General features: G+C 35.6%; 3 protein-coding genes and 2 long non-coding RNA genes across 6 annotated transcripts; 3 read left to right on the forward strand and 2 right to left on the reverse strand.

Annotated features, from left to right (window-relative positions):
* The first annotated feature begins 175 nt into the window (after positions 1-175).
* On the forward strand, positions 176-1,415 carry LOC120085812 (uncharacterized). The gene is made up of 3 exons (XR_005484035.2): positions 176-317; positions 973-1,025; positions 1,182-1,415. It is a non-coding gene; the product is annotated as an uncharacterized LOC120085812 (long non-coding RNA).
* Positions 1,416-2,889: 1,474 nt separating this feature from the next.
* LOC150034157 (uncharacterized) lies at positions 2,890-4,360 on the reverse strand. Its single transcript, XR_016531943.1, has 3 exons — positions 4,250-4,360; positions 3,310-3,423; positions 2,890-3,208 (listed from the first exon to the last, which is right to left on the reverse strand). It is a non-coding gene; the product is annotated as an uncharacterized LOC150034157 (long non-coding RNA).
* A 1,061-nt stretch (positions 4,361-5,421) lies between these two features.
* Positions 5,422-14,441, reverse strand: LOC120085811 (stress response protein). 2 transcript variants are annotated; one of them, XM_039042010.2, is made up of 2 exons: positions 14,303-14,441; positions 5,422-6,106 (listed from the first exon to the last, which is right to left on the reverse strand). In XM_039042010.2, exon 2 carries the CDS (start codon positions 6,087-6,089, stop codon positions 5,679-5,681), a length of 411 nt encoding a protein of 136 aa, XP_038897938.1. In that variant the 5' UTR covers positions 6,090-6,106; positions 14,303-14,441; the 3' UTR covers positions 5,422-5,678. The 2 variants fall into 2 exon arrangements, with proteins under 2 accessions (XP_038897938.1, XP_038897937.1); XM_039042009.2 differs by having other exon boundaries at positions 5,581-6,106; positions 14,077-14,407.
* Positions 14,442-15,034: 593 nt separating this feature from the next.
* Positions 15,035-17,858, forward strand: LOC120085808 (BRISC/BRCA1-A complex protein). Its single transcript, XM_039042007.2, has 3 exons — positions 15,035-15,534; positions 16,972-17,130; positions 17,295-17,858. The coding sequence occupies exons 1-3, from the start codon at positions 15,277-15,279 to the stop codon at positions 17,649-17,651; spliced, it is 774 nt and encodes a 257-aa protein (XP_038897935.1). The 5' UTR covers positions 15,035-15,276; the 3' UTR covers positions 17,652-17,858.
* A 2,149-nt stretch (positions 17,859-20,007) lies between these two features.
* LOC120086638 (Protein phosphatase 2C family protein) lies at positions 20,008-22,612 on the forward strand. The gene is made up of 4 exons (XM_039043377.2): positions 20,008-20,305; positions 20,390-20,662; positions 20,753-21,091; positions 22,180-22,612. The coding sequence occupies exons 1-4, from the start codon at positions 20,129-20,131 to the stop codon at positions 22,360-22,362; spliced, it is 972 nt and encodes a 323-aa protein (XP_038899305.1). The 5' UTR covers positions 20,008-20,128; the 3' UTR covers positions 22,363-22,612.
* The last annotated feature ends 3,409 nt before the right edge of the window (positions 22,613-26,021 follow it).

Consider the following 26,021-nt stretch of genomic DNA (forward strand, 5'->3'; position numbering starts at 1 on the left):
CGCTATTGGCTCTACGTAGAAACGACATGTCGCATTCGTCTGGGCTGAGACTACTAAAAGCCCAATCCAATTAATTTGGGCCTCGCCCAATGGGCTTTCCTCTCCAATCGAAGATCTCTGGTCTTTTCGGTAAATTCGTAAGCAGAAATTTAGGGTTCATCATGAATCCCGTCTATAAATTTTTGCTGAATCGCAGGTTTTCAATTATCATCCCTGCAACGATTTTCTCCTACTTCTTCTTCAAATTTGTTTCCGGTTTTTTCTTATTTTTACTCTCTTCACCTTCAATCGGAGAGATGCGTTTGAGTTCTTGAATCGTAAGCTGTTTTTCTTTCTATTTTAACATTTCGATGAAATGGGTTATTCTGAATTGGCTCTATCATCGAGTCAGCAGCAGGCGCCGTTTTAATGGCGATCCGTCTGCCGCATGGAGCCGATATTTAGTTACCGGAAGAAGATCCTTGAAACTTAATCGTTTCAAGATACAATGTCCGGTCGACATTCTTTAAATTTTAACCCCGTCATCTGCAATTTTGGATATTTTTTTTAGGTTTTTGAAATTGTATGGAAAGAAATTTTGTATAATTAGGGTTTGAATTGGCATTAAATTCAGACACGGGTGTTTGTACTTTAATCTTCCAACAAACAACCTTTTGCACGGTGCCTATATTGAGCTACTGAACACGATTGGGGGAATCTATCATTCTATGTGGTATCCTTCAAATTTTAAGCAGCGAAATTTTTATTCATTTCCAACTTTTTAAACTATTTTATTTTAAACTTTAGAATTATTCTTTGATCATACACTATCTTTTCTTTATTTAGCTTAGTGAAAGTGTTTTTGTGTTACAGAAGTTGATTTGCAAATCTGCATATTTGTTAGAATGTTTCTTTAACATAAATAAAGCGACTTTATCCTTCAATTTGTGCGAATCCTTGTTGATATTAACTGTGGATTTGTGATTTATGTAGTGCGCCAAGCGTTTCCTGTTGGAACAATCCAGGTTGTGGAGGTTTCAGGAGAGGTTGATCCTGGCCTTCCTGCTCTTGATCTTGAAAATAATAGAAATTTGTTCACAACTTTGTTGGGATACGGGATATCTGTACATTACTTTGCATCAATTTTCATCGTTAATCTGGCATTTTGAGATTCATAGTTTCTTTTTTGCTTTTGGCTGCAGATGAGAAACGAGAAACGACCAACCCTTGAACATAATTGGTATGATATCAATCTGGGTTGTAATTGTTGTAGGTATACATGAAGTTTAGATGCTGTAAAAATCTTAAGAATTTGATGTCTTTATTGACGACCAAGGCAGATATGGAACCTGTAATATTCATTTATAATTTGCAATATCATGTATATTTATTTGAAAATGAATTTTATAAATACCAAACAAAATATATTGGCATAATCCTTAGACAGTAAGTTAACAGGCCCTGCCATCTTCAAAACCAGAAGAAACAAAAGAGTGAATGCCATCCCGTCCAATCATCAACCATGATTTGAAAGCACGTATGATATCATAATCAAGTAATGCAAATTTAAGAACATCATGATCAATTTTCAGCTATAATTGAGCATTTTGAGATTCACAATGTCAATGTATTTTTTGCATAGACAAATAATATAGTTAGGGTTATTGGTTAGGGATTATCTTTTAAAGGGTGTAGATTATTAGCATGTATTAACTATTTAAATTATAGTAAGCAAAGAATAAAAAATTAATGGAAGTAAAATAGAAAAAATCATAGTAAATAGTAAAATTTGTTTATTGTAGTGGGAGGTGGTTATTGTAGTTTTAGAATCCTTGTCCCAAATGACTCTAAATATTATAAAGACGGTTGATTTGGCAAAACAAAGGATTTAAAACAATATGTTGCATTGAACATCAAGTTAGGTCAATTAAGTGATCTTATTATTTATAAAAAGAACTAAATTAATTTACAAGTTTACAATCTTTTTTTCCTTTTTAGAGTATTAGTTATGTAATAATGGTTATTATAAAATGTGTTTGGGTTGTTATGTGAGTAATAATGGTTATTATAAAATGTTATAATAGTTTGTATTAGGTGTGTAGGTTATTATAGTTTGGGTTATAATAATCCATTTTGGATTTTATTTTTCATGAAATATCATATTTTTACAAACCTAAATTCGTTCCACCAATTTGAATAAGATGTGATATCAAACTTTGTGATGATATGATAAATACAATTTCATTCTCTTCAAAGGATATTAATTATTACCCAACACATTAATGTATGTCAATAGAGAAATTTCACAAATAGTGAAAAAAGAAAATCAAATCTTATTTATGTCCATGAAATAGTAAAAAAATATTATAATCTACTTTAGATAGAAAAATAGGTGATGAAAATAGTTGTTAGGCATTGTTGGATTTATAGTTCTGGAATATCATTAAGTTCATTGACAACCTTGCGTGTCATTCAACAATGGGCTTCATGACCTTGCATGTCATTCAACAATGGGCTTCATGGTCATTTGCAAAGTCCATTACATTCGTAAAACCAGATTGATGATATCCATAAAGCTTTCTCTTACTACCCTAGATATCCATAATGTTTTCTTTTACTACCTTAGATTCCATCAAGCTCATCTTGTGATAGGTCATGTTCATATGAATCGTCAGAAGAGCACCTTCATGTATATGTTTAGGCACATTTATCAATAAAAATTTTTGTTTGCATTCTTAATAAAATAGTCTTGATTAAAGTAGGTTTAATTTTAGGCTCTGGATCAAATCTTGAGTTTTAAATGAAAATAAAAAGAAAAATGTGATGAAAACACAAGTATTTAGGAAGAAAATCAAGCCTTTTAAGAATGGAAATTGTTGTAATAAAATAATTGCAAAAGCATAATTAATATATAACTAAATTATTTTAAGAATTTAAGTTTTTGTATCAACAAACACTTCAAATATAGAGGATGAAATTTGATAGTATGGATTAGATTCCACCCGACCTACAACACATGAAGGAAAAGATTTTAAATTTACCAACCATATAAATAAACAAGAAAATAGTGAGGCAAATAGTACAAATAAAGACAATAATAAGCAAAGAAAGGAAAATACTACCAAGAAAGACACAAAAGAAAAGAAAATTGAGACAAAGAAGAGTACCACCTTATGTACAATAGAAAGAGGAAATGTGAAGCTTCGCTTGTTCTCTAATAAGTTGAACACTATGACAATCAATAAATAGATATTAAGTAATAATATAAAGAAAAAAATGAAAGTAACAGGAGATGTGATAAGAAAAGAGAGGGAGGGGGGAAGGACTTACCAACAATGGTGTGGTGAAGATGAGGCCTCGTAGTTGTAAGGAAAAGAGGTCTCATTTATGGAGAAGAGAAGGTATTGACATTCTATGTGATGGGTAGGTCAAGTTTAGTTGTACCTAGGGTAATTAATACACCTTAGAAACCCCACCTAGTGAAATAAAGTGATTAGTGTACTATTGACGTGAATACTAATGTCAATCACATCAACAAAGTACTTGCAAACCACTACTTTATGAACCACTACTTGCAATCAAACTAGAGTAAACCAAACAAGAACAACTTGGGAACCAAACAAGAGTTATGACATAGTTGCAATGAGATTGGAAAAAAAAAAACAAGGAAGCCAACGAGCCATCAACTATTGCTTAGACAGTAAGAACCAGCCTCAGAGCAACGAAATTTTTTCTTAGGTGTTTTGAATTTCGGATAATATGATGTGTCATGGTAAATTAGATACATTGATCATTAGAGTCAATGCAAAAATAGTCATTGAAATAGTAGCAAAATAATCACATACCGATAATCAAAGACCAAGAACAGTAGCAATGCAAAAACTGTCATTGAAATAGTAGCAAAATAATCAAAGACCGATAATCAAAAACCAATAATCAAAGACCAAGAACAGTAGTAATGCAAAAACAGTCATTGAAATAGTAGCAAAATAATCAAAGACCAACAATCAAAGACCAAGAACAGTAGCAATGCAAAAATAGTCATTGAAATAGTAGCAAAATAATCAAAGACCGATAATCAAATAGTAGCAAAATGATCAAATACATTGATGAGACCAATAATCAAAGACCAAGAACAAAACACTAAAATCAAGCATAGTACAAAATAATCGGAGTAAGTTGAAAAGATGTGTAAAAAATAAGTTACATTTGTCAAAAAAAAAAAACTATAATGACTCATCATCGGCTGATGAAGAGAAAGAAGACTTACCATTGGATCTAGTAACTCTACCAAGATCTTAACACCATCCTCCATCCCCTACCATGCTCCAAACGAGGATCTCCATCCCCTACCAAGCAAGATCTGAGCTCCAACATGGTTGTATGATTTTGGACTCAGATAGACAGAAGGGACAATACAAAATATTAAAGAACCGAAAGAAGCGGCATGGGGAAACCCTCGTTTGGAGCAAAGAGAGCAAAGAGCACTGAAGGAAGTGGCAAGATAAAGGAGGAACAAGAGTGGCGTTCGAAACGGCAAGATGAAAGAGGAAGCCAAAAGAAAGGGTTACAAATCTAGAGAAAAATACATATCTAGACTACCAAACATACCGTAGTCTCGATCTACGAAGGATTTCTTCAAATCCAACCAAAGAGAACCACAATGGTCGTCGATCAATAGGAACGGAGAAAAGGAAGCTCCAAAATCCATCAAGAATGATGCTGATCGAGAACAATGGCGAGATCCTAAGGAGAAGAGATGGAAGGAAGCATAGCAAAATAATCGAGCAGTAATCAAAGTAAACAAAACAAGGGAGAATAAAATAATCGAGCCAAATAATTTGTGGGTTAAGTGGGATTTGGGCTCCAACTATTTTAGTTGGAGCCCTAAACGTTGGGTGGGCTATAATAGCCCACCCGCCCAACTCTAAATAGGGGGTCCAAACACTCCCGTAAGTTTTTTTTTTCAGTCCATGACTTTTTTAAAATTTATGGACTAATACAAAATTAAAAGTTATTGAGACACATTTATCACATAAGTGGACAGTCCTCAAAATACATGAAAATTGTTATTTAACTTTTTTGTAGAATAATTTTCCCTTTGCACATATACTTTCTAATTCAACTTATTCACTTCATAATGCAGTGGATACTCTAACCTATTAACTCCATAACCCTGTCGGGTAATGAGAGTAGAAATGCCAAGCAACAAACGTCGTCTTGAAATATGATGATTGCAGGACACATTCGTTTATAAACAGAGATCGCCAGTGGAGAGATCTAGATTTCTAAAAAGATCCAAAGTTGAAGTAACATCACTTGACAGTGTATCTGCACCTTCAAAGTTCCGATAACATCACAAGGTCCAAGCAATCTATATATAAACAAAAGTTAATTCAACTGGCCTCAAGAAACCAATTAAGAGAACCATCAGATCCATCATTGACAGGCATTCAAAATAAACTGTCATTGATTCCATCATAGACCCAATATCTTACATTTTGATGTGGCATAATTTATATCTACATACTTCCTGCAAAACTGCTACGACCGCCTCCAATGCATAGTAGTTATGGAAACAAATAAACTGCTCAAGCCATCTTCAAAATTGGAAATTAGAATTACAAAGATGGAAGATGTAACAGAAGTTTACCAGATAGAGAAGCAAACTCTAGAACAAAAGTTAAACATTGAGATGTTTAGAAGCAACAGGAACAGTCAAATGGGCAGAGCGGAGTGCCTCCAGCATCTGGATTGCCAAAACCCAGTTCCTCTTCTGTGTAAATTATAAGCCCGTCCCCTGTTTTCTTTCTGCGGCGTGATGGTGGGTCTGCAAAGCCATTTTTAGACTGAGTCCCATCCTCTTTCTTGTTCTTTATCTTCTTTGGTCTGACTGGTGTATCTAGTTTTGGTTCCTTGGCCTTTTCAACTTCCGGTTTTTTTCTCTTCTTCCCGGCGAAAATTTCATCAATCTCATTGTGTTTCTTTATTGAAGGGGGCTTTTCCTCTTTCATTGCAGTATTGGGTTTTTCTGCAGCATTGGAGTTTTCCTCTTTCGTAAAGGCATTCTCTTGCACCTTTTTAGGCGTTTTAGAAGATTTCTTCGGCATTTATAGAATAAAATCACCTGTACAAGAAGTTCATTAATCTCAGAAACTAATCCTAGAGCACCCATAATAAAGCAGCTTTCTAAGACCTCTATTTGAAGTCATTACTGCATGGATCCGCAACATCTAAAATTGAAAACAACAATAATAATTGAACGTTATTAAAAATTTAAATAATTTTATTTTGGGATCCCAAATAAAAACAATAAATCATATCATTCTAAATTGAAAACAAAGCTATACTTATTGAGAGGAGAAACTCTAAAAGAGTACAAAAATAGAGCTTCAAAGAAAATAGATATGGACCATGACATCACTAGACTCGTGGCACTATCTATTGTCACTTTGTCATGTGCCCCAATGCTAAGAAGCACAGATATAGATATGATACGACACGGACACGGACACGGCGACACACCATATATTAAAAATCTAGGACACAACAAGAACACGCCTATTAAAACATACATTTTAAAAAATACATACCATTTTCAAAGTAAATGGGTTGATGCATTTATAAGCTTAAATGTAACACCCCAAGATTCGAATTAGGATTCGGAATCCAGATGCAATACCTTAGTTGCCCTGGCATTCTCCTACATCCCCTACGACCTGACTCATTATCCTCTTGTGCTTCCAAGATTGAAGACTATCCCTACAAACCAACACTGGTCCTTTCTACATGCTTTGTCCTCATTCACATGCATCCTAGAAAAAATCCTAGGAGGTCATCCAACATAGGATTGCTCCAAGTTAAGTGTCACAATCGCCCTTTCAGGGACTAGGATTAGCAATTGTGCGGCACTTGTTCCCGCTCAAGAATAAGTCAACCAATTCAGATTCGGATCACCGATGGCACAACGAGTGCCTCTCACAACCTCCACCACCGTTTCTTAGAAAACGGGCCTAGAGGAAAATGTTTTCGCAGACATTTGAAAGCATGATTTGAGTAAAGAAAGATTGTAGTAGGCTAGAAAGCAATAAGCAACAACAACGACTTTATAGCATATTACTCCAGATATGAGGTTGTGATGATTAGTCTTACCCCTATATAGTGCATTCTGAACAAAAATTCAACTGATACCTTTGCATATGCAAAAGGGTGAGCAGTCACTTACAACAAAAGTACAAGAAAAGCAAACTAACTTAATTGATGAAAGAACATAACATGAAAGCATGACAAATAGGGGTTTGATTGCGCATGCGGCCACGAGCAACACGCCCTGGACAAGCATGACCGTTACTTTGTTCTCAACCGTGTACTTCATCGTGATCGGTGGACATGTCACTACGTTGCGTTGTTCATCATTGGGATCAGGATAGTAGGGTTTCAGATTGCTAACGTGGATGACAGGGTGAATCTTCATCCATGAGGGCAACTAAACTCGATAAGAGGTTTTCCTGATTTTCTTGATCACTTCGACTGGCCCTTCATATTTTCTCACTAGGTGTTGGTCTCACTGGCCATGAAACCAAAACTGATCTGACCGCAGTTTAATTAATACGTGTTACCCATTTGGAACTCATGAGGTCTATGCTTCGTATCGGCCCACTTCTTCATGCGCCTCGACGCTTTCTCTAAGCACACGCGAGCAACTTTAGAGGACGGTCTCCACTCTATGGTGAAATGCACTTGAGGGCTCTTTCCTGCATAGGGGTGGTCTATGATGTGAGGCATGAGGGGTTGTTGACCACAAACAATTTCAAAGGGGGTCTTTCCTGTGAACGAGCTTTTCTGGTTGTTGAAGCTAAATTGGGCAACATCTAACATCTGAAGCCAATTCTTCTGTCTTGCATCGATGAAGTGTCACAGATACTCTTCGAGCATGCTATTGAAACATTCCATTTGCCTATCAGTTTGTGGGTGATAGCTCGACGAGATGTTCAGAGTCGAGGCCAACATTTTGAATAATTCCGTCCAGAACGTCCCAGTGAATCTTTTGTCACGGTCACTAATGATGCTCACGGGAACACCCCACAGTTTCACGACATGCTTGAAGAATCAGTGGGCTGTCATTTCTGCGAAACACAGTTTTGGCGTTGGGATGAATGTGGCATATTTCGAGAATTTGTCAATGATGACCGGTATGGATTCAAATTCTCCAACTTTCGGCAGGTGCGTGATGAAGTTAAGGGATACACTCTCCCACGGTCTTGAGGGCAGTGGCAAGGGTTCCAGTAAACCTGCTAACTTCGTCCTTTCGACTTTGTCATGCTGACAAACAAGGCAAGTTTTGGTGTAATGCATGACATCGTTTCTGAGGCTCGACCAATAGTATCCTTGATTCAATAGCACGTAAGTTCTTTGCCAGTCATTGTGTCTGGCTCACACAGTGTGTCATGGCATTCTTTCATCAATAATCTCCACAACTCCCCTGACCGATGGACATATAGGCAGTTACCTTTGGTAAGGAGGAGGTCGTCTTCGACCCAAAATTGTCGAGTTTTCCCTTCTTTTGCTAGTTGTACAATTACGTAGGCTACTTTATCATTTGCGAGATGTGCCTTAATCGTCTCTCGAATGCTCCCACTCAAACTATTAGCTTTTAGATGGGCGAGCATGCATAGGCTGCATGCTCGTTCTTTCGACTGAGAGCGTCAACTGCTTGGTTAGCCTTACCCGGCCTACGTTCAAACTGAAAGTCAAATTCAGCTAAGCATTCTTGCCATTGTGCCTGTTTCAATGATAACTTTGGGCTGGCCGAAAAAGTGACATATTAAACTATTATTTGTCTTGACCACAAACTTCGCACCTAGGAGGTATTGTCTCCAGGCCCTTAGACAATGAACAACCGCCAGCATTTCTTTTTCAGAAGTGGCATACCGCTTCTCAACATCATTCAACTTACGGCTCTCGTACACAATGGGGTGTCCATCTTGGAGAAGAACGCCCCCCAAAGAAAAGTCTGATGCATCTGTCTCGACTTCAAAGGGCTTAGTAATGTCGACTATCCCAAGGACAGGACCCTCTATCATGGCCTTCTTCAAGCCTTCAAAAGCGGCTTGACACTTTGGAGTCCACCTCCAACTCGTATATTTCTTCAATAACTCCGTCAGGGGTCCTACCTTTTTAGAGAATTCTTCCACGAACCGTCGATAATAATTGGCTAATCCGAGGAAGGATTGCAGATCAATGACAAAGGTCGGCACTTTCCAACCTCAGATGGCCGCAAGTTTCCCTTCTTCCATCCCTATTCACTTGCATTCAATCACATGGCCGAGGAAGTTGATACGCTATTGTGCAAATGAGAACTTCTCTCTCTTTACATATAACTGATTCTTCCTTAACTTTTCGAAAACTATTTGCAGGTGGACTTTATGTTCCTCTATGAATAGGCTGTACACAACTATATCGTCAAGGTAGACTACCACAAACTTATCTAGATATTCGTGAAACACTTGGTTCATTAATGTACAGAATGTAGCAGCGCCGTTGGTGAGGTCGAAGAGCATGACTAGGAACTCAAATGTCTCTTATCTCGTAACACAGGTGGTCTTTGGCTCATCACTCTCTACCATGCAAACCTGGTAGTACCCCGATCTTAGGTCAAGCTTTGTATAGTACTTGGACCCATGAAGACGATCGAACAGATCAGTGATGATGGGTAGAGGGTACTTGCTTCGGACTGTGAGCTTGTTCAATGTTCTGTAGTCAATGCACAATCGGAGGCTTCTGTCCTTTTTCTGAAACAGCACAAGGGCCCCATAGGGCGCTTTGGTGGTTCTAATGAATCTCACATTCAACAACTCGTCTAACTGCTTTCTAAGTTCTACGAACTCTGGTGGCACCCTGCGATATGCATTTTAAGTAGGGGGTTTGGCCCTGGGTAGCAATTCAATCTCATGATCTATCCCCTCCGTGAAGGCAGGGTTTTTGGCAAACTGTCTAGCATGACGTCGATGTATTTGTCTAACACATACTAGATCTCCTCGGGAACAGATTCTTTCGAATCTTCTTCCCCGACCACAGGGATGGCCATGAAGGTAGGTTCATCACGGCTAGCCCTCTCTTCAGCTGGATAGTCGATATCATTTTCACTCCATATGGTTGCTTGATGATTGTTTGGACAACAATGGGGCTCGACCCCGTGATCACTAAGCATGTGGCTAGAGGCATAGGGATGACCTTGTGTTCAAGGAGAAATTTCATTTCTAACACAACATCGAAGTCATCCATCTTTACGATCACAAAATCGGTCTATCCAACCCATGAACCTAGTTTTGTCGTCGTCCTTTAGGCAATTCCCACAATGGGTAGGGTGACTGAGTTGATTGCTTTCATTTTTCCTGGGTCCTTGCCCCACTGCAAGTGGAGGTGATGGGCTTCTGTCTCAATCATAAAGTTGTGGGTGGCTCCAGAGTCGACCATCGTGCTCTTGGTCAACTTATGGTTCATCCATGTTTCAACATACATGAGCCCACGTTCCACTGGTTCCTTGTTTCCTTCTGTCTTCTTTTGGAGGGTAGATAAAAGCTTTAGGGCCCTCATGCACAGGTTATCGTCACCTTCTTCTGTTGACGTGTTTAACTCAACTATTTTTCCCTCAATTTCAGAGTTTGTTGCCAACAAAGCCTGGAAAGCTTTGAGGGCCACTCAATTTGGACATTTGTATTCTCGATGGGACCCCTTACACAGGAAGTACGAGAGGGGTCCCCCTTTATAATTGCTCTGTTGCTGATTAGGCGTACGCCCCATATAGCCCCTTTTGGTTGGAAGGGTTTATGATCCGTCCCTCCTGCTTTGTCTCCTCCCCTACTCTTGGGAGAGCTAGATCTGTTCAATTTGTTACCCCCATTAGAAGAGGTTAGATTCCACCTCGATTCCTAGGGCATGCCATTGTTGAGAACAAACAGCCATTCTGCAGCAGCGAAGGTTTCGGAGAGACTTTGGACTCTCTGTTCATACAATTTGGTTTTCGCCCATGTCTTAAGACCCTCGACAAAACAGAAAACTTTGTCTTTCTCTGACATGTCTCGGATGTCCAACATCAATCCCGCGAATTGCTTTACGTATTCCCCGATACTACCAGTATGTTTCAATTCCCGTAGTTTGTGTTTTGCTAAAATTTCAATGTTCTTGGGGAAGAATTGAGAACGCAAATCCTATTTCAGCTTATCCCACGTGTCAATGGTACATCGACCCTCTTGGATGTCCATGAAACGGGACCTCCACCATAACTTGGCGTCGTCTGCCAAGTGTATCATCGCCAAGGTGATCTTAAGACTCTTCAGTCACTATATTCGTAGCCCTGAAATATTGCTCCATATCGAAGATGAAATTCTATAGGGTTTTAGCATCATGAGCCCCAAAAAAGGGCTTAGGTTCGAGTACTTTCACCCTGTTAAACTGAACCACACTCCCAGTTGGGGCTTAGTTTCCCACTGCTCTCATGAAGAGGTTTAGTCTTGCACTGACGTTTGCGATCTTTGTCCTTACGAGATCGAGGGCGGTCTAAGGTCTTCTAACAAGCTGTTCAACATCTAAACTATCATTTTCTATCAGCTGTCTAGTTCTTCAACACGCTTTTCCACATGAGCAATGAGCTCTGAGCTATCCCCATGCTAGAAGCTACCAGATCTAGTAGCCTTTGCTTCCAGGGTCTCAATCCTTGTCATCAACTCCTTGACGGGCATTCCATCTAAACGGCCAGCTACCGCATCGATTCTGTCGACCTTCTTAGAGATTTCTTCTAACCGACTTTATAGGCATCTAAAATGACCAAGGACTTTTCTTAGATAGAGCAGTTGCTCTTCTATCTCAACCAACCAGTCAACTTGGGGCTTTCCAACTGTTTTGTAGCAGACATGATGGCAACTTCTCAACTTCTCAAGCCAACATGGCTTTGATACCAATTGTCACAATTGCCCTTTCAAGGACTTTGCTTAACGATTGTGCGGCACTTGTTCTCGCTTAAGAACAAGTCAGCCAATTCATATTTGGATTGCTGATGACACAATGAGTGCCTCTCACAATCTCCACCCCCGTTTCGTAGAAAACAGTTTTAGAAGACGGGTTTATAGCATACTACTTCGGATATGAGGGTGTGATGATTAGTTTTACCCCCATTAGTGCATTCTGAACAAAAAGCCAACTGGCACCCATGCATGTACAAAAGAGCAAGCGGTTACTTACAACAAAAGTACAAGGAAAGCAAACTAACTTAACTAATGAAAATACATAACATAAAAACATGATAAATAAGGGTTGGATTGGGCATGCGGCCAGGGGAAACACGTCCTGGACAAGCATGATTGTTACACTAAGTACACTTAACTTTGGAGGTCTTATGATTGAGCCAATGAAAAGGAAGGTGCACCTTGTTGGTATAAGTAGTAACTACCAATTTTTCTAAACCTTCTTAACCATACTTCCATGTCCTTGAGATCCCTCTCGTTCGGATGTGATATCGGTTCATTCATGTACCCCTCCTAAACTCGAGGTGTTGTATACCCACCAACTTCTACTTGGTTCATCCCCGAACCACATCCTACTGGGAGAGGTTCTGCTCTGATACCATTTGTAATGCCCAGACCCAAGATTTGGAATACAGATTCGAAACTTATTTGCTTTAATGTTCCCCTACATCCCCTGCAACCTAACTCATAATCCTTTTGTGCTTTCAAGATTGAAGACTATCCCCACAAACCAACACTGGTCCTTTCTACATACTTTGTCCTCACTCACATGCATCTTAGGAAAAATCCCAGGAGATCACCCAACTAAAATTGCTCCAAGCTATGCATACTTAACTTTGGAGTTACTATGATTGAGCAATCGAAAAGAAAGGTGTACCTTATTGGTATAGGTAGTAACTTTCCATTCTTCTAAGCCTTTCTTAACCATACTTCCATGTCCTCAGGATCTCTATCATTCGGATGCGATATTGGTTCATTCAAACTTTGAGTGTTACATTAAAAAAACTTAGTTTGATGTATTTCACACTCAAAAGTTATTATTATTGTCATATATGCAACTTTTTAGTCTACTCAACAAGTATTCCATGTATGTCTAACACAATTGTTGCACTAACAAGTGTCCGATATGTGTCCAACAAGTGTCAGAGTGTCCAAATGTCTAACATGTGTCGGACACGAACAAGCTAGCCAAAATAAAGTGTTCGTACTTCTTAGCTCCAATGCAACATGAACTGGATGACTTTAACTAGTAAGACCTAAACCGATTGTTCTGTTACAAATCTGGTAAAGTCATCTAATCTAAGTCATCTTAGTGAACAATTAACCTTATCCTACGGTAAACTAGTCCAACTACTATGTATAGCAAACTCCTTTACAGACTCAGAGGAGCAAACCCTCAATCTACTAGGTACCGAACATTATAACGTGAATTTGTGCTGTACATCAATTCTAGTAAAACTGGATGATGTATATCAGTTGTAGTAGGTGGGGTAATTGCCACTAAATTGTACCCACTATCAAATCCTCTCATGTTAAAAACATGAAAATTTTAATATCATACATGTAAGGCACTCAAGTTATCATATAAAAACTGTTTGGCGAGGCCCAAATTATCAACAAAAGAATCCGAACCAAGCCCGGCTTTCCAGTTGTTGAGTCACTTACCTCAAACAATTTCGAGCAACAAAATTAAGTTGCTTTCAGCTTGGGAAAGTCTATCCAATCTTAATAACAATTAACATAATTCCATTTAGTTTGAACCCAAACTACTGTAACATTTTCATTTTTCCCATGGTGCTTAGAAAATGTTCCCAAATTGATATTTATTCTCAAATAAGTCCCATGACCGCAACGAAACCCCCAATTCGAAGCACAATGAAAATTCAAGGCTTATAACTCTAAAGACAACATTAAATAGTAAATTCAAATACGATATCGGAGCCTTGTAATCGACAGAAAGCTAAAACTCCTCTGACTTGTGAATCTAAGGCCGAGACAGAGTGTGTAATCAATTTCAAAGTCAAATGAATCATGGGTAGCAAGAACAAACCAGAAACCAGAAGGAAACACCCACCTAAACTGACCGTCGAGAACACTAGCTGGGCGAGGGATTGATTACTGTCCTAAGGGATGTCCGACGTCGTCTGAGTAGTGTTCTGCGGTGCGCGGCGACTGGGAGCTTCCGGGTGCAGTGGCCGGAGAAAGACGCAGAGGAGAGGTAGGGGAAAAAACTGAGAGAGAGAGAGAGAGAGGAAGGGATCTGCAGCAAAGCACACAGGGGGAGAGAGAGGAAAGATTACCTGCTGCAGTTGGCGGCTGGTAGGCGGAGCAACAGCGCGTGGGCGCTGGGCGAGAGAGAACAGGATAGCGTCGTGAGGGAGCCGGGGAAGGTAGGGAGAGTGCGTGGGGAGATGGGGCTGCGGAGGAACGTTTTTCTTTTGTTTTTTTAACCTAACCATAATTGGCTTGATAACTCTAAAATTTATTTTCTATAACTCAAAAATTGCCATAACTTTGTTTTAGTACCACTTAATTTTAGAAGATTTGAACTACGACTTTCATCATTACTAACAAGTCTTTTTTTCACGGTAGATTAATTGTCAATCTTTAAAGAGTCTTAGACTAATGATTAGTATTTTTACTTTCACACACATTTATTTGGGAGTTTGGGACTCTATGTTCTAAACCGTCATTTTTTGGTCTTTTACTAAAAAAATGTTCCTTTTTAATCTTTGTATTAAAAAGAATCATTTTGATCCTCTTATTACTATGTTGTTAATAAACTAATAGATTTAACAAGTGACTTCTATTATAAGATGAGTTAAGTGTCGTGAAATTATTTAGTTGTCAAATAAGTTGGCTTCCAAATAAGTGTCATTCTTAATCAATCCTAGTCATAGTGAATAAAATTCCATCTCATGATTTTTCAGTTTTAACAAAATACTTCTTGTAACAATAAGATAGTACACCATTCCCTTTGATTCCAAATTTAGTGCATTAATATTTGTGTAACATTATTAACTATGAGTTTAGTCCCTATTCTCATAATTTCGATTCATATGTTTATAAACATTGTTAATTCACATAAAACCTATGTTTCTTTCTCACTAAGTGGAATTACGCTGAGAGATATAAATATAACTCGATCGTCCACGACGCTGTGCAATCGTATCTACCGTAAACTGATAAACGGCTCCTTCTACGTGCCCCCAAAAAAGAAACAGTAAATCCCCAATTCAATTTCTGAAATACCAAAAATCGACGCCGAAGAACCATGGAGGCAATCGAAGTTGAGAGAGGAGGAAGCGGATACTCACTGAAACCATCGCGATTAAACAGCGAAGACATTCTCTTCTGCATAGATGTGAACCCTGAATCTTCGGTTGAGATCAAAACCACCGGCTCTAATGGACGACCCATCACCAGAATGGACTCCATTAAGCAAGCAATTCTTCTCTTCGTCCACGCCAAACTCTCCATGAATCCTGACCACCGATTTGCTTTCACCACCGTCGCCAAATCTGCCATTTGGGTAATCCCTCCCATCACCTATTTCTTCTTGATTTTGCTTTCTTCATTCAGAAATGTAGGTTTTGGATTACGGGATTTCTGGGGTTTCTGGGGTTTCTGTCTGTTTAAGGCAAATTTCAATTTCTAGGGGAGTATATATTTCCTCATCTTCTTGCTTGCATATTAGCTTTTCTTCATCCTTCTACTCATTTACCTAGATTGGGGAACTCAAATCCTAACAGCCCACCTAAAGATATAAAACAACTTCATGTGGTTTAGGAGAAATAATGACTGTTCTTTGATTGGAAACTCGTAGTTTAAATTCTTTTGCAGTTTCGAGATTGTATGTAGCATGTGTTGTAGACTATACCTGAGTTCTCTTTTTCTCCTTATCCAAAAATCTTATTTAATTGCTTATTGAGGGATTCTATTTCGTAAATGATCACTCCTCCGGCTTGGCTTAGTTAAAGTCAAATGCCTTCTAGTTTTCAGCCTGGGAACTTAAAGTTTTTGGTTTGTGTGAATGTGATTAAGCACTTGGGTCCTCCTTTCTCGTTCAAACTGTGGGGCAGAAAATGAAAAGGTCGGTTATTAGTCCACCTTGTTTGTCCAAATTTGAATAGAAGAATTACACAAACTTGCTGATCCAACCAGTATCTAATTTTCTACTTATAGTTGAAGTATATAGCACAAACTGTCTGATCTAACTAGTATCCATTTTGCAACTTTGATTTGAAGAATATAAGTTGACCGTGCTGATCCAACATTTTCCCTTTCACTTTGTTAACTCTCACTAAGAGCTGGTGTTTTGATATTGTCAATATAATGTTGATATATGCTCCAGTATTAGAATTAGATTGTGAAAGACTACAATACTGATGGTATTTTAAGGGAAAAGAGAGAAGATAATATCTCCAACTATCCTTCTTCTTGAGTCTATTTCTTTTGGAGACGAGCATGGAGATTCTGGTTGCTTGCAGCTGATTTCTCCTTTAACCATTGTTACTTGAGTTCTTAACTCTCGCCCTCTATGATTGACTGCTAACATACAGAAGAAGAAAACTGGAAAACCCTGAACCTTAGTTGTCTGCACTAACCACGCAAGAAAGACTGAGCTTTCACTTCACTTCTATAGCTCCCATCACTCTTGCCCTTCACGTTTGTCATTTGCTTCTCCTTATATTTATTTTTAGTCTTCACTTCTAATTAAACTAAAAGAATTATCTTCATGGCTCAACTTTCTGAAATGCATAACTAGTCATGGGTTGAGGGCATATTTAACGGTGTTATAAATGTACTGTTACTCTTGCACTTTATATGATACACTAAGTTGCTAAACCTCTAAACTGATGGAAATGTTATTCAAGCGTCTGCATAGAAAAAGCCTTATTCTTTTGTAGCATTCTTGTTAAATGACATATCTGCTTCTAATCCAATTTTTTTTTTTATATAAATGAAGCTCAAAAAAGAGTTTAGCAGTGATATTGCAGCTGCAGAGGCTGCAGTCAGGGGACTTGGTGCTACTACCCCTTGCAGTCATGCCGATCTTACCAGTCTTTTCCGAGTAGCTGCTCACGAAGCAAGAAAGTCAACCGCCCAGAATCGTATTCTAAGAGTGGTATTTTCATTATACCTTTAGTCCTAATCTGTCAACTCAGCTCAAATATTTATCTATTATCTGAAACTATGAGTGAGCCTAGATTATCAGACCTTGAACGTCTTATGTTTCAATGTATGTTTGAAAGATCATATGGATGCATCATAACCATTTGTTGCATTTAGATTCTTATTTATTGCAGATCATCGACACGACCCCAACATCAATGGCCTGTGAACCAAAAAGTCTTCACTTTTGATGTTATATACCTCCACGAGAAGCCCGGACCTGACAACTGCCCACAGGAGGTGTATGATGCCTTAGTTGATGCCCTTGATCATGTCAGCCAGTATGAAGGCTATATTTTCGAGAGTGGCCAGGGAATTGCACGTATTCTGTACCGTTGTATGTGTCTGTTGTTATCACACCCCCAGCAGCGAATATCACTAGATGATCTAGATATACCAAAGCCTCTTACAAAGAAATTGCCTCCCGCTGATTCTGTTCCTGCGGCCGAAGTTGTCCCTGTTACCAGCCAGTGAAACAACTAGGGGCTGAAAACAATGGTGGAAACCTGGATTGTTGTTGTAGCTTAATGTTACCTCACTTGTTCATCTGTATTCTGATGTTTTTTAGGCTATTTCTCTTTCTGTTGACAGATTAAGTTTTGTTTAATGTACATAAGGTCAAGTTTATGCGATAATAGAGACAACGGTCTAATGGTATGATATTCATCTTTGTCATGTTCAGATTATTTGCGCGAAATGTCATATTTTGATAATCATATTACTTATTGTTGGGTCCATTTGGGTATCAGAAAGTTGACTTTCATTCTTGAGATCGGGGAAGGGATGAATATTTTTTGTATGAGAGAGGAGAGATTCTAAAGGCTTGTTCCAATAATTGATGGATTCCCACTTGGCAATCTGATTCAATTATTGCTATGTTTTATAATTTCCTGAAAATGATAGAATGTTATTATAAAATTTATTAATATAAGTCAACTTTTGAATTAGGGAACATCTCTGTCCCTGTGTGGTTTACTAAAACTATCTGATCAACCTTCAACCACAAAGGAAAAAGAAAAAGAAAAGCTCTCTGATAATCCCAAAAGCTACACCATTGCCCTTTCACATGAACATAAAGTTAATCTCCTTATACCCACCTGACTCTCTAATTATAAATAATTTATATTTTGATTACGAATTCGATAGATACGTACAAAATTAGGCTTCTAATGAATCAATTTAAGTCGGATCTTATTTCAATCTCTTTTAACTTTTCAAATGTTCATAAGATCATTATTCTATTTTGGCTCCAAAACTTTTTAAATGTCCATAATCCTTAAATTTTTAAAATTCCTTCTATTTTGATTTCAAGAAATTAATTACATAATTTCATATATACCTACTAACATATTGATATGAGCATGAATTCAAGTCGAAAATAGACTTAAAAGTTTAGGTCTCATTTGATAATCATTTTTTTTTATTTATGGACAAAAATAGAACATAGTATGAGAGTATCTCATACTCGAGATTGATACGAGATTTAACAAAAAAAAAAAAAAAAAAAAACCTACAAAAAATTATTTCATAAAAGAAAAAATATACATATACACATGCTGACGTGGGATGAGATGAAATCCACTGTTGTAGGAAGGTGGGACCCGAAACCCCATCCCCATACTTTGGTGGAATTTCGAACCTTTTGGCATTGGATCCACGTCATCTCCAATTTCAAAGATTCTTTTTCAGAAACTCATCGCCGTCATCAACGGCTCTCCTTTATCCAAGCAGCTACCTGATGGCTGATGGGTCCCTTTTGGAAGATTGGTTAATTTAAATGGCAAATATGTTATAATAATGATAATTAATTATGTATTAATTGGAAATTAATTATTATGAAAAATAATATTGACCAATTGATTGGCCATTCATTTCTTCTTTGCTGTCCCAAACACCTCTTCCTTCTCCACAAGAAACAAGAAATTCCATTCCCTACTTTTCAAATTTCTCTCCCAAAGAGAAAAGAGAAAATATATATATTATATATATATATGTAATTTGTTATCTTAGTCAACCATTCATTACTTCCGACTATACAACTACTCAGATATGGATTTACCTAATTATTATCTTGCTAATTCACAAAAGTACTTCTCATATATTTCAAAATTATCTTTTTTTAATTTGAAAAGTTGCGATATACGGTTGATTCAAGCATTAGGAGTTCTTTAGAAATACCAATATTACCTATTCAAAACCAATTCAAAATGACAATGTGTGTTTATTTTTTTTACTGAAATTAATGGTTCATTGTTATCAAACTTATACATTCATATATTGACATAGGATGATCCTAACTCAAGCATTTCAAATCTATATTGGAGTAGAAAACACTTAAAATGTTAAACGAAAGTTGAGACCTAGAACTAACCTAGAGCGAAATTTGAATCTAAACAATAAATCTCTTTACTGCTAATACATATTATTTATTTTATACTATATTCTTAATTGTGATTTCAAATTCTATTGATCCCTATTTGTTGTAAAGTTTAATATCTTTTGCTTTTGTCGGTTGGCTAAAGTATTGGAGTGTCCAAAAATTATATATTCTTTTTTTTGTTATAATAATATAAAGAAAAATATTTAGATGTAGCTGGTTTGCACTAATCTATTGTATACTACACCCAATAACAAAGGGTCACATGGCAATTTTTTTCTTTAAAAAGTTAAAAATGATTTTTCGTTTTGGATATAAAAAAATGGGAGTATAGAGATTAGGTTGCACCTAAACATTGCTTTGATATAAATATTAAATTAAGACAAATGAATTATTCTGAGTCAACGGGCGGCCTCTAAAGCTATATAATATAACCTTTTACTTTGCTAATCTGCCCATGTAGGCCCATTAAATTCTTGATTTAAAGAGGTTTTCGTTTCTTCAACTTCCCCCACCACACAACTTTGTGTTTATATTAATTTAAAATTTTCCCTTCTCTCTCTCAGAGTTGAAAATGGGAATCTGTATATCCTCTGCATCTTCTCAGATTCGCCATGAAACTAACGGAGTTGGGAGTATTTTTGAAGAAGATTACAAGTCTTATTCTGTTTGTGGGATTCAGAAACTGGAATCCATTTGTTCCAAGCAAGGGAGCAAAGGGCTCAATCAAGATGCTGCCTTTTCCTATCAAGTAATTATATTTGTTTTATTTAATTAGCCATTTAGAATTATGAATTAAATCATTAAATTCTTTCTTTTATTTATTTTGGAGTAGGAGTTTGGAGGAGTAGAGGAGAGTGATTTGGTTGGTGTGTTTGATGGGCATGGACAAAATGGTCATATTGTGAGCAACATAGTGAAGAATAGATTACCTTCACTATTGCTTGGGCAGATAACCGCTAAGTCAAGTTTGATGCAAAGCAAGAGTTTTGATAAGTGGAAAGAAGCTTTTGAGACTTCCTTCAAGGTCATGGATAAGGAGATCAAACTTCAAGAGAATTTGGATTGCTCCTGCAGTGGATCCACTGCTGTTGTCCTCGTCAAACAGGTAATAATTGACACACAATTTAATGAGACTGATATATCTATCAATGATAGTCTATGGAAGTGTTAGATTAACGTGTGAGATTGAAAACAGGGAGATAATTTGGTGATTGGGAATTTAGGGGATTCAAGGGCGGTGATGGGGAGAATGAGGGATGATGGAATCGAAGCCGTTCAATTAACGACAGATTTGAAGCCTGGATTAGCGAGTGAGGGGGAGAGAATAAGGAGTTGCAAAGGGAGAGTGTTGGCTTTGAAAGAAGAGGCTCATATACAGAGAGTGTGGCTGCCGAATGAAGACGCGCCGGGGCTGGCTATGTCGAGAGCTTTTGGAGACTTTGCTCTTAAAGATTATGGCATCATTGCTATCCCCGATGTCTCCTTCCGCCGTCTTACTTCTCACGATCGTTTTATCGTTCTCGCCACTGATGGGGTAATCTTCTTCTTTTTTTTTTTTTTTTTCCTTTTTCTTCTTCATCTATACCTTGGAATCATTTTTTTTATTTTAATTTTTAATAGATTCTACAGAATTATAAAGTTTTAAATCATGTCCAAGTAGGCTTCTCTTTATTATAATTATTACTCTTTTGGTTTATGTTTAATAGAGGTATTTAAAGTTTAATATATATCTAATACGTCCTTGACTTTCGAAGTAAATTAAATGAAGTCTGTAAGTCCTTGGCATGTTTATCTTTATGTAAAATTAACTAATTTATTATCCATAAAATTGATTGTTATTTTTTTTTTCTTATTTTGCCATCATTTGGTTTTTAATTTTAAATTTTTTAAAATTAAGTCTATAAAGACTCATTCCTATTACTTTGTTATCTAGTTTTTGTCAATATTTTCAAAAATTAAACTAAGTTTTGAAAACTATATATATATATTAAAAACTTGTTTTTATTTTTAGGAATTGGTTTAGAATTATTATTATTATTCTTTTTACTTTAGAAATTGATAGAAAATAAATTTAGTTTTTAAAAAATTAAACAACAAAATGGTGAGACTTAAACTTTCAACTTTGTATTCCATAGGTTTGTAAATTTTTTAAAATAAATATTAAACAAATCAAGTGCTTATCCATCAAAATTTAAAGGCTTATCTTAAAAGTTTTCATGGGCAAATTTTCATCTTTATTTGAGCTTGTTTACTATTTTTCAAGAAAATAAATTTATTAGGTAGAAAAATATTAGTATACTTCGTCCGTTTTAAAATGGTTAATTTTGTCAAAGCAAACATAGCAAATCTCGATAAAAAAAAATTTATGGTTTCCTTCATCTCCTATTATATTAAAAAAAAATAGTTAAAAGAATTTTAATTTTAGATGTAATATATCATTACTTTATATTTTGAACGATTTGTATGAACACTGCAATTTAAAATTTACTATACAATCAAAAGTGCTTTTCTTATTAGAAAAATGTTTAGAGTGAGCAAGAGGACTGAAGTTATATACTTAATATTAGTTAGCAATGTAATAGCGATATATTAATTTGAGATGTGGGGTTTTCAATAATTCAGATATGGGATGTGTTAAGCAACGACCAAGTAGCATCCATCGTGTGGGCGGCGGAGAGCGAAGAAGCAGCGGCAAAAGCGGTGGTGGAGGCAGCTGCAGAGGCTTGGAAACGCTACCCTTCTTCAAAACATGATGATTGCACCGCCGTTTGCCATTTCTTACAAACCCATAACGCCACTGAATGAAACTAAACTAGTAATAACTATATGGATGGAGCAGTTAGAACCGCTGTTTTTCATCGTCGATCAGTCCATGTCCGGGATCGGGATTGGGATGAGGAAGGTCTTCAAGGCTGCAATTTTTAATAAGAAACGATTGTGAAATAAAATAGTTGTTGTTTTACGGTAAATATATTGGTAGGATTGATTTTGAAACAGCATATTAAATAAAAGGGTCATTTGACCATTTCAGAATCATTCAAAACAAAAGAAGAAAGAAGCATGAAGAGAATGTGATGTATGTCGGGGAGAAAAATAGAAGCATATACTTTATTACAATTTTAGATACGAAATTTTGTTGCAAAATTTGATGAGAATAACAACAAAATACTTAGGGTATGTATTTAATTTTAAAAATATATTTTCAAATGTTTAATTTAAAAAATAAATTATTTTAGAAGAAATTAGAGTATTTGAATGAATTTTTTGAAAAACATTTTTTTCTCAGACTTGATCCAAATAAATTCTTAGACCATAAAAAAAACATATTTTTTAAAATTATTTTTAAATTAAAAAATCGATGCAAATCAATTTTAGTTGGGTATAGCAATGCACCTAATTTTTTTTCCACCACAAATTTCGAGATAATTTCCTTAAATTTTACTTTGGCCGGGTGAGATTTCATCCATATTTTTTTGTAACTTTGACATTGACAATCGACAAAAGTATCCGTACACCTTCAATTCTCACATATTTTTTTGTAACTTTGACATTGATAATTGACAAAAGTATCCGTACACCTTCAATTACCACATATATCTAAATTTCAATCTATTTTTTAAGAATCTTTGAAACTTTCTATTTATCATTTACAATCATTTTAAAAAAGATTTTAACTTATTTGTGAGTTTGACCCTTTTTTTAGTTGAGGCTTTTAATAGCCTAAAATAGTTTATTTTCAAATATAGCTAAACTTTTAAATCTTACCAAAATAAATAAATAAAAGAAAGAAAAGTTTGTATTGTTATGATATTTTTGTAAAATTTTGTTCTTTTTACTATGTTAGAAAATATCCATTTGTTTTATACTATATATATATATATATAAGTTTGAATTTTATTTAAAAATAAATTAAGCTTTTTTATAATCATTGTTATTGTAAATTAACAAACATTCAAACTTTCTAAAAAAAAATTGCCCAAACTATATTCATTTTAGTAAAAACAAGTTAAGAGTGATAATAATTGAAATTGTTCGAAAAAATATGAATAGGATACATACTATTTCATTGATTCTGGTTCATACTTTTTTTTTTATTTTTTTGTTATTTTGTTATATTTTGCACGATTTCATACTATATATATATATGTTTGTTTATATATTTATGTTGAATATGAATTGTGATGAGTAAATTTTCTAAGGTGAAATATAAATGATTGAACAAATATAAATCTCATTAATTTTAAAATATAAATATTATACATGGAATTTGAAAGTAAGACATTAACCAAAATTTTTCTAAGATGAAATGTTTTTTTTAGGCGAAAAAAGGAAAAACACAATAGCATTGTTTGACCGATAACCTATAACTAACCAATGAATTAAGGTTCTACTTGAGAGTGATTTTGGCATGAATAAAATTGTGTTCGCTCTTGTAAAAATCACTTAATGATCAAATAAATTAATGTTATGTTTGAGAGTGATTTTGACATGACCAAAATCATGTTTCCTATTGCCAAAATCACTTCACTTTAAAATAGTTTGGTTTGGCAAATAAACGAAATTGATTTTAGCAAAATAAAAAAGTACAAATGAATTTTGAATCTTAATGATCAGGAATCAGTAATATAACATAGTATAAATATTAACTTTTTCTAACAAAAGTTCTTAAAGCATCTTCCACCATCATCCATCTTAGTAGACGATTCGATTCACCTTTGTTTCATTTTTTTTTTTCTTTTTATTGGATTTCTCTCCGTATTTTTTTCTCTTAGTTTTTTGTGATTGTTTCTCTCAAATTTTACTCTTCGAGAATTGGAAGAAGTGAAAGAGAAATTTCCATATCCTTTCTTTAAAACTTCTTTTGCTTTACTTGTTTTTTGTTGAAATGATGTTAGACTATAATTGGCCAAGGCAGGAAAGATATGTACAATAAAGGGGTGTGACTATAAGAATAAAATGAACATTATTCAATATTTTAAGGGTAAAGAGGGGAGTTAAAAATTCTCACCCTCGTAGTCCTTTTTAATACATTAGCGATGGAGATGAAAGAATTGATTCAAAACTTCTTTCTTTCTCTATTTGCGACTATAACAAAAAGTTGGACACCCTCTTTTCTTTTCTTCACAAAACTTTAAGGGACCGTTTGTTTTTTGGGAATGTAATAATTGAAATCTTAAATGCTCGGAATTATAGATATGCGGAGTCATAGAAGTTCGACATCTTTAGATTACCATATTTATTTTGTAGGAATATTTTTGCAGATATTTGAATATATTTTGATAACTATGTTTGTTTCGTACAATTTCTACTTGGGAATGTCTTAAATTTACATAATTTTCCATGAATGTCCTTACAACTATTTATTAATTTATAATTAATTTGAACTTATATAACATATTTGTTTTTATCTATTTGAATTTATTTTTAAATTAATACAGTGTTGGAAATGTCCTAAAACTCGCCGTTCTTAAATATTGTTAACATATTCTATTTATCAATAAAAGTATTGTTGAGTATTTTATTCAATAAATTGTTATTGATATTGCATTTTGTTATAGAAATCCAGTAAATGAATCCATGGCTATAATATAAATACTTTAACTTTATGTGGCGACATAAAAGTGGATCAAGTTTTAGTATATAGCCAAAATTGTCTTTAAGTATATGGATGAGATTGGGTATCTCATCCTGGTGACACTATTGGATGCGACCCATTTTATATACTAATAATCAAATGATGTGATCCCAAAATCATTCATGTGGAGACATGTGAGTGGGGGCATCCTCTGTAATGAATTTGCATAAGACTGGACCTCGAAATAGTCACTTTTCTTTATAACGTTCGTTTACTATTTCAAAATTCAATGACCTAGGGTAACTCGATCTTAATCCTGAGCTAATTATGAACTTTTGTTTATTTGGGATTATCCTTCGACGGTGAGAGTAGTCCAATAACACTGCTCAATAAGCCTCCCATTTTAGGGATAAGACCGGATAGATAGTTGGGGACATAATTCTGCAAGATGAAATTCACTCCTACCCGACTTAGGGTTAGCAGATAGGTTGTTTTCTTAAGCGTTGATTCTTGGTCTTGAACAACAAGGCCCCGCCCTCTCATGATTGAGAGAGTTATGGTTTGTTAGTTAGACTATAAACTAAATTGTTCAATAGATGATCAGTGGGAGCTTAAAGAGCAAGATGTATTTACAAAGGTAAAACGATAGTTTTGACCAAGCTGTAAATACGAACAACCTATGAATGATTGACTTACCGATTATGGTAAAATGGACAGAAATATATCTACAGTGAGAAGAGTGCAACCATCGAGCTTTAGTGATATGTCTCGATAGTTAACGAATATTTATTAATTTGGTCTAAAGAGTTTAGCCAATTAATCTCAAATTTTTAGAGCTCATGATCTGTAGGTCCATAAGATATCTCTACTAGCTCATAAAATTATCTTG

This window comes from Benincasa hispida, chromosome 9 (assembly GCF_027475165.1).
Source record: "Benincasa hispida cultivar pf3 chromosome 9, pf3_genome.v1.1, whole genome shotgun sequence".
Lineage (NCBI taxonomy): Eukaryota > Viridiplantae > Streptophyta > Magnoliopsida > Cucurbitales > Cucurbitaceae > Benincasa > Benincasa hispida.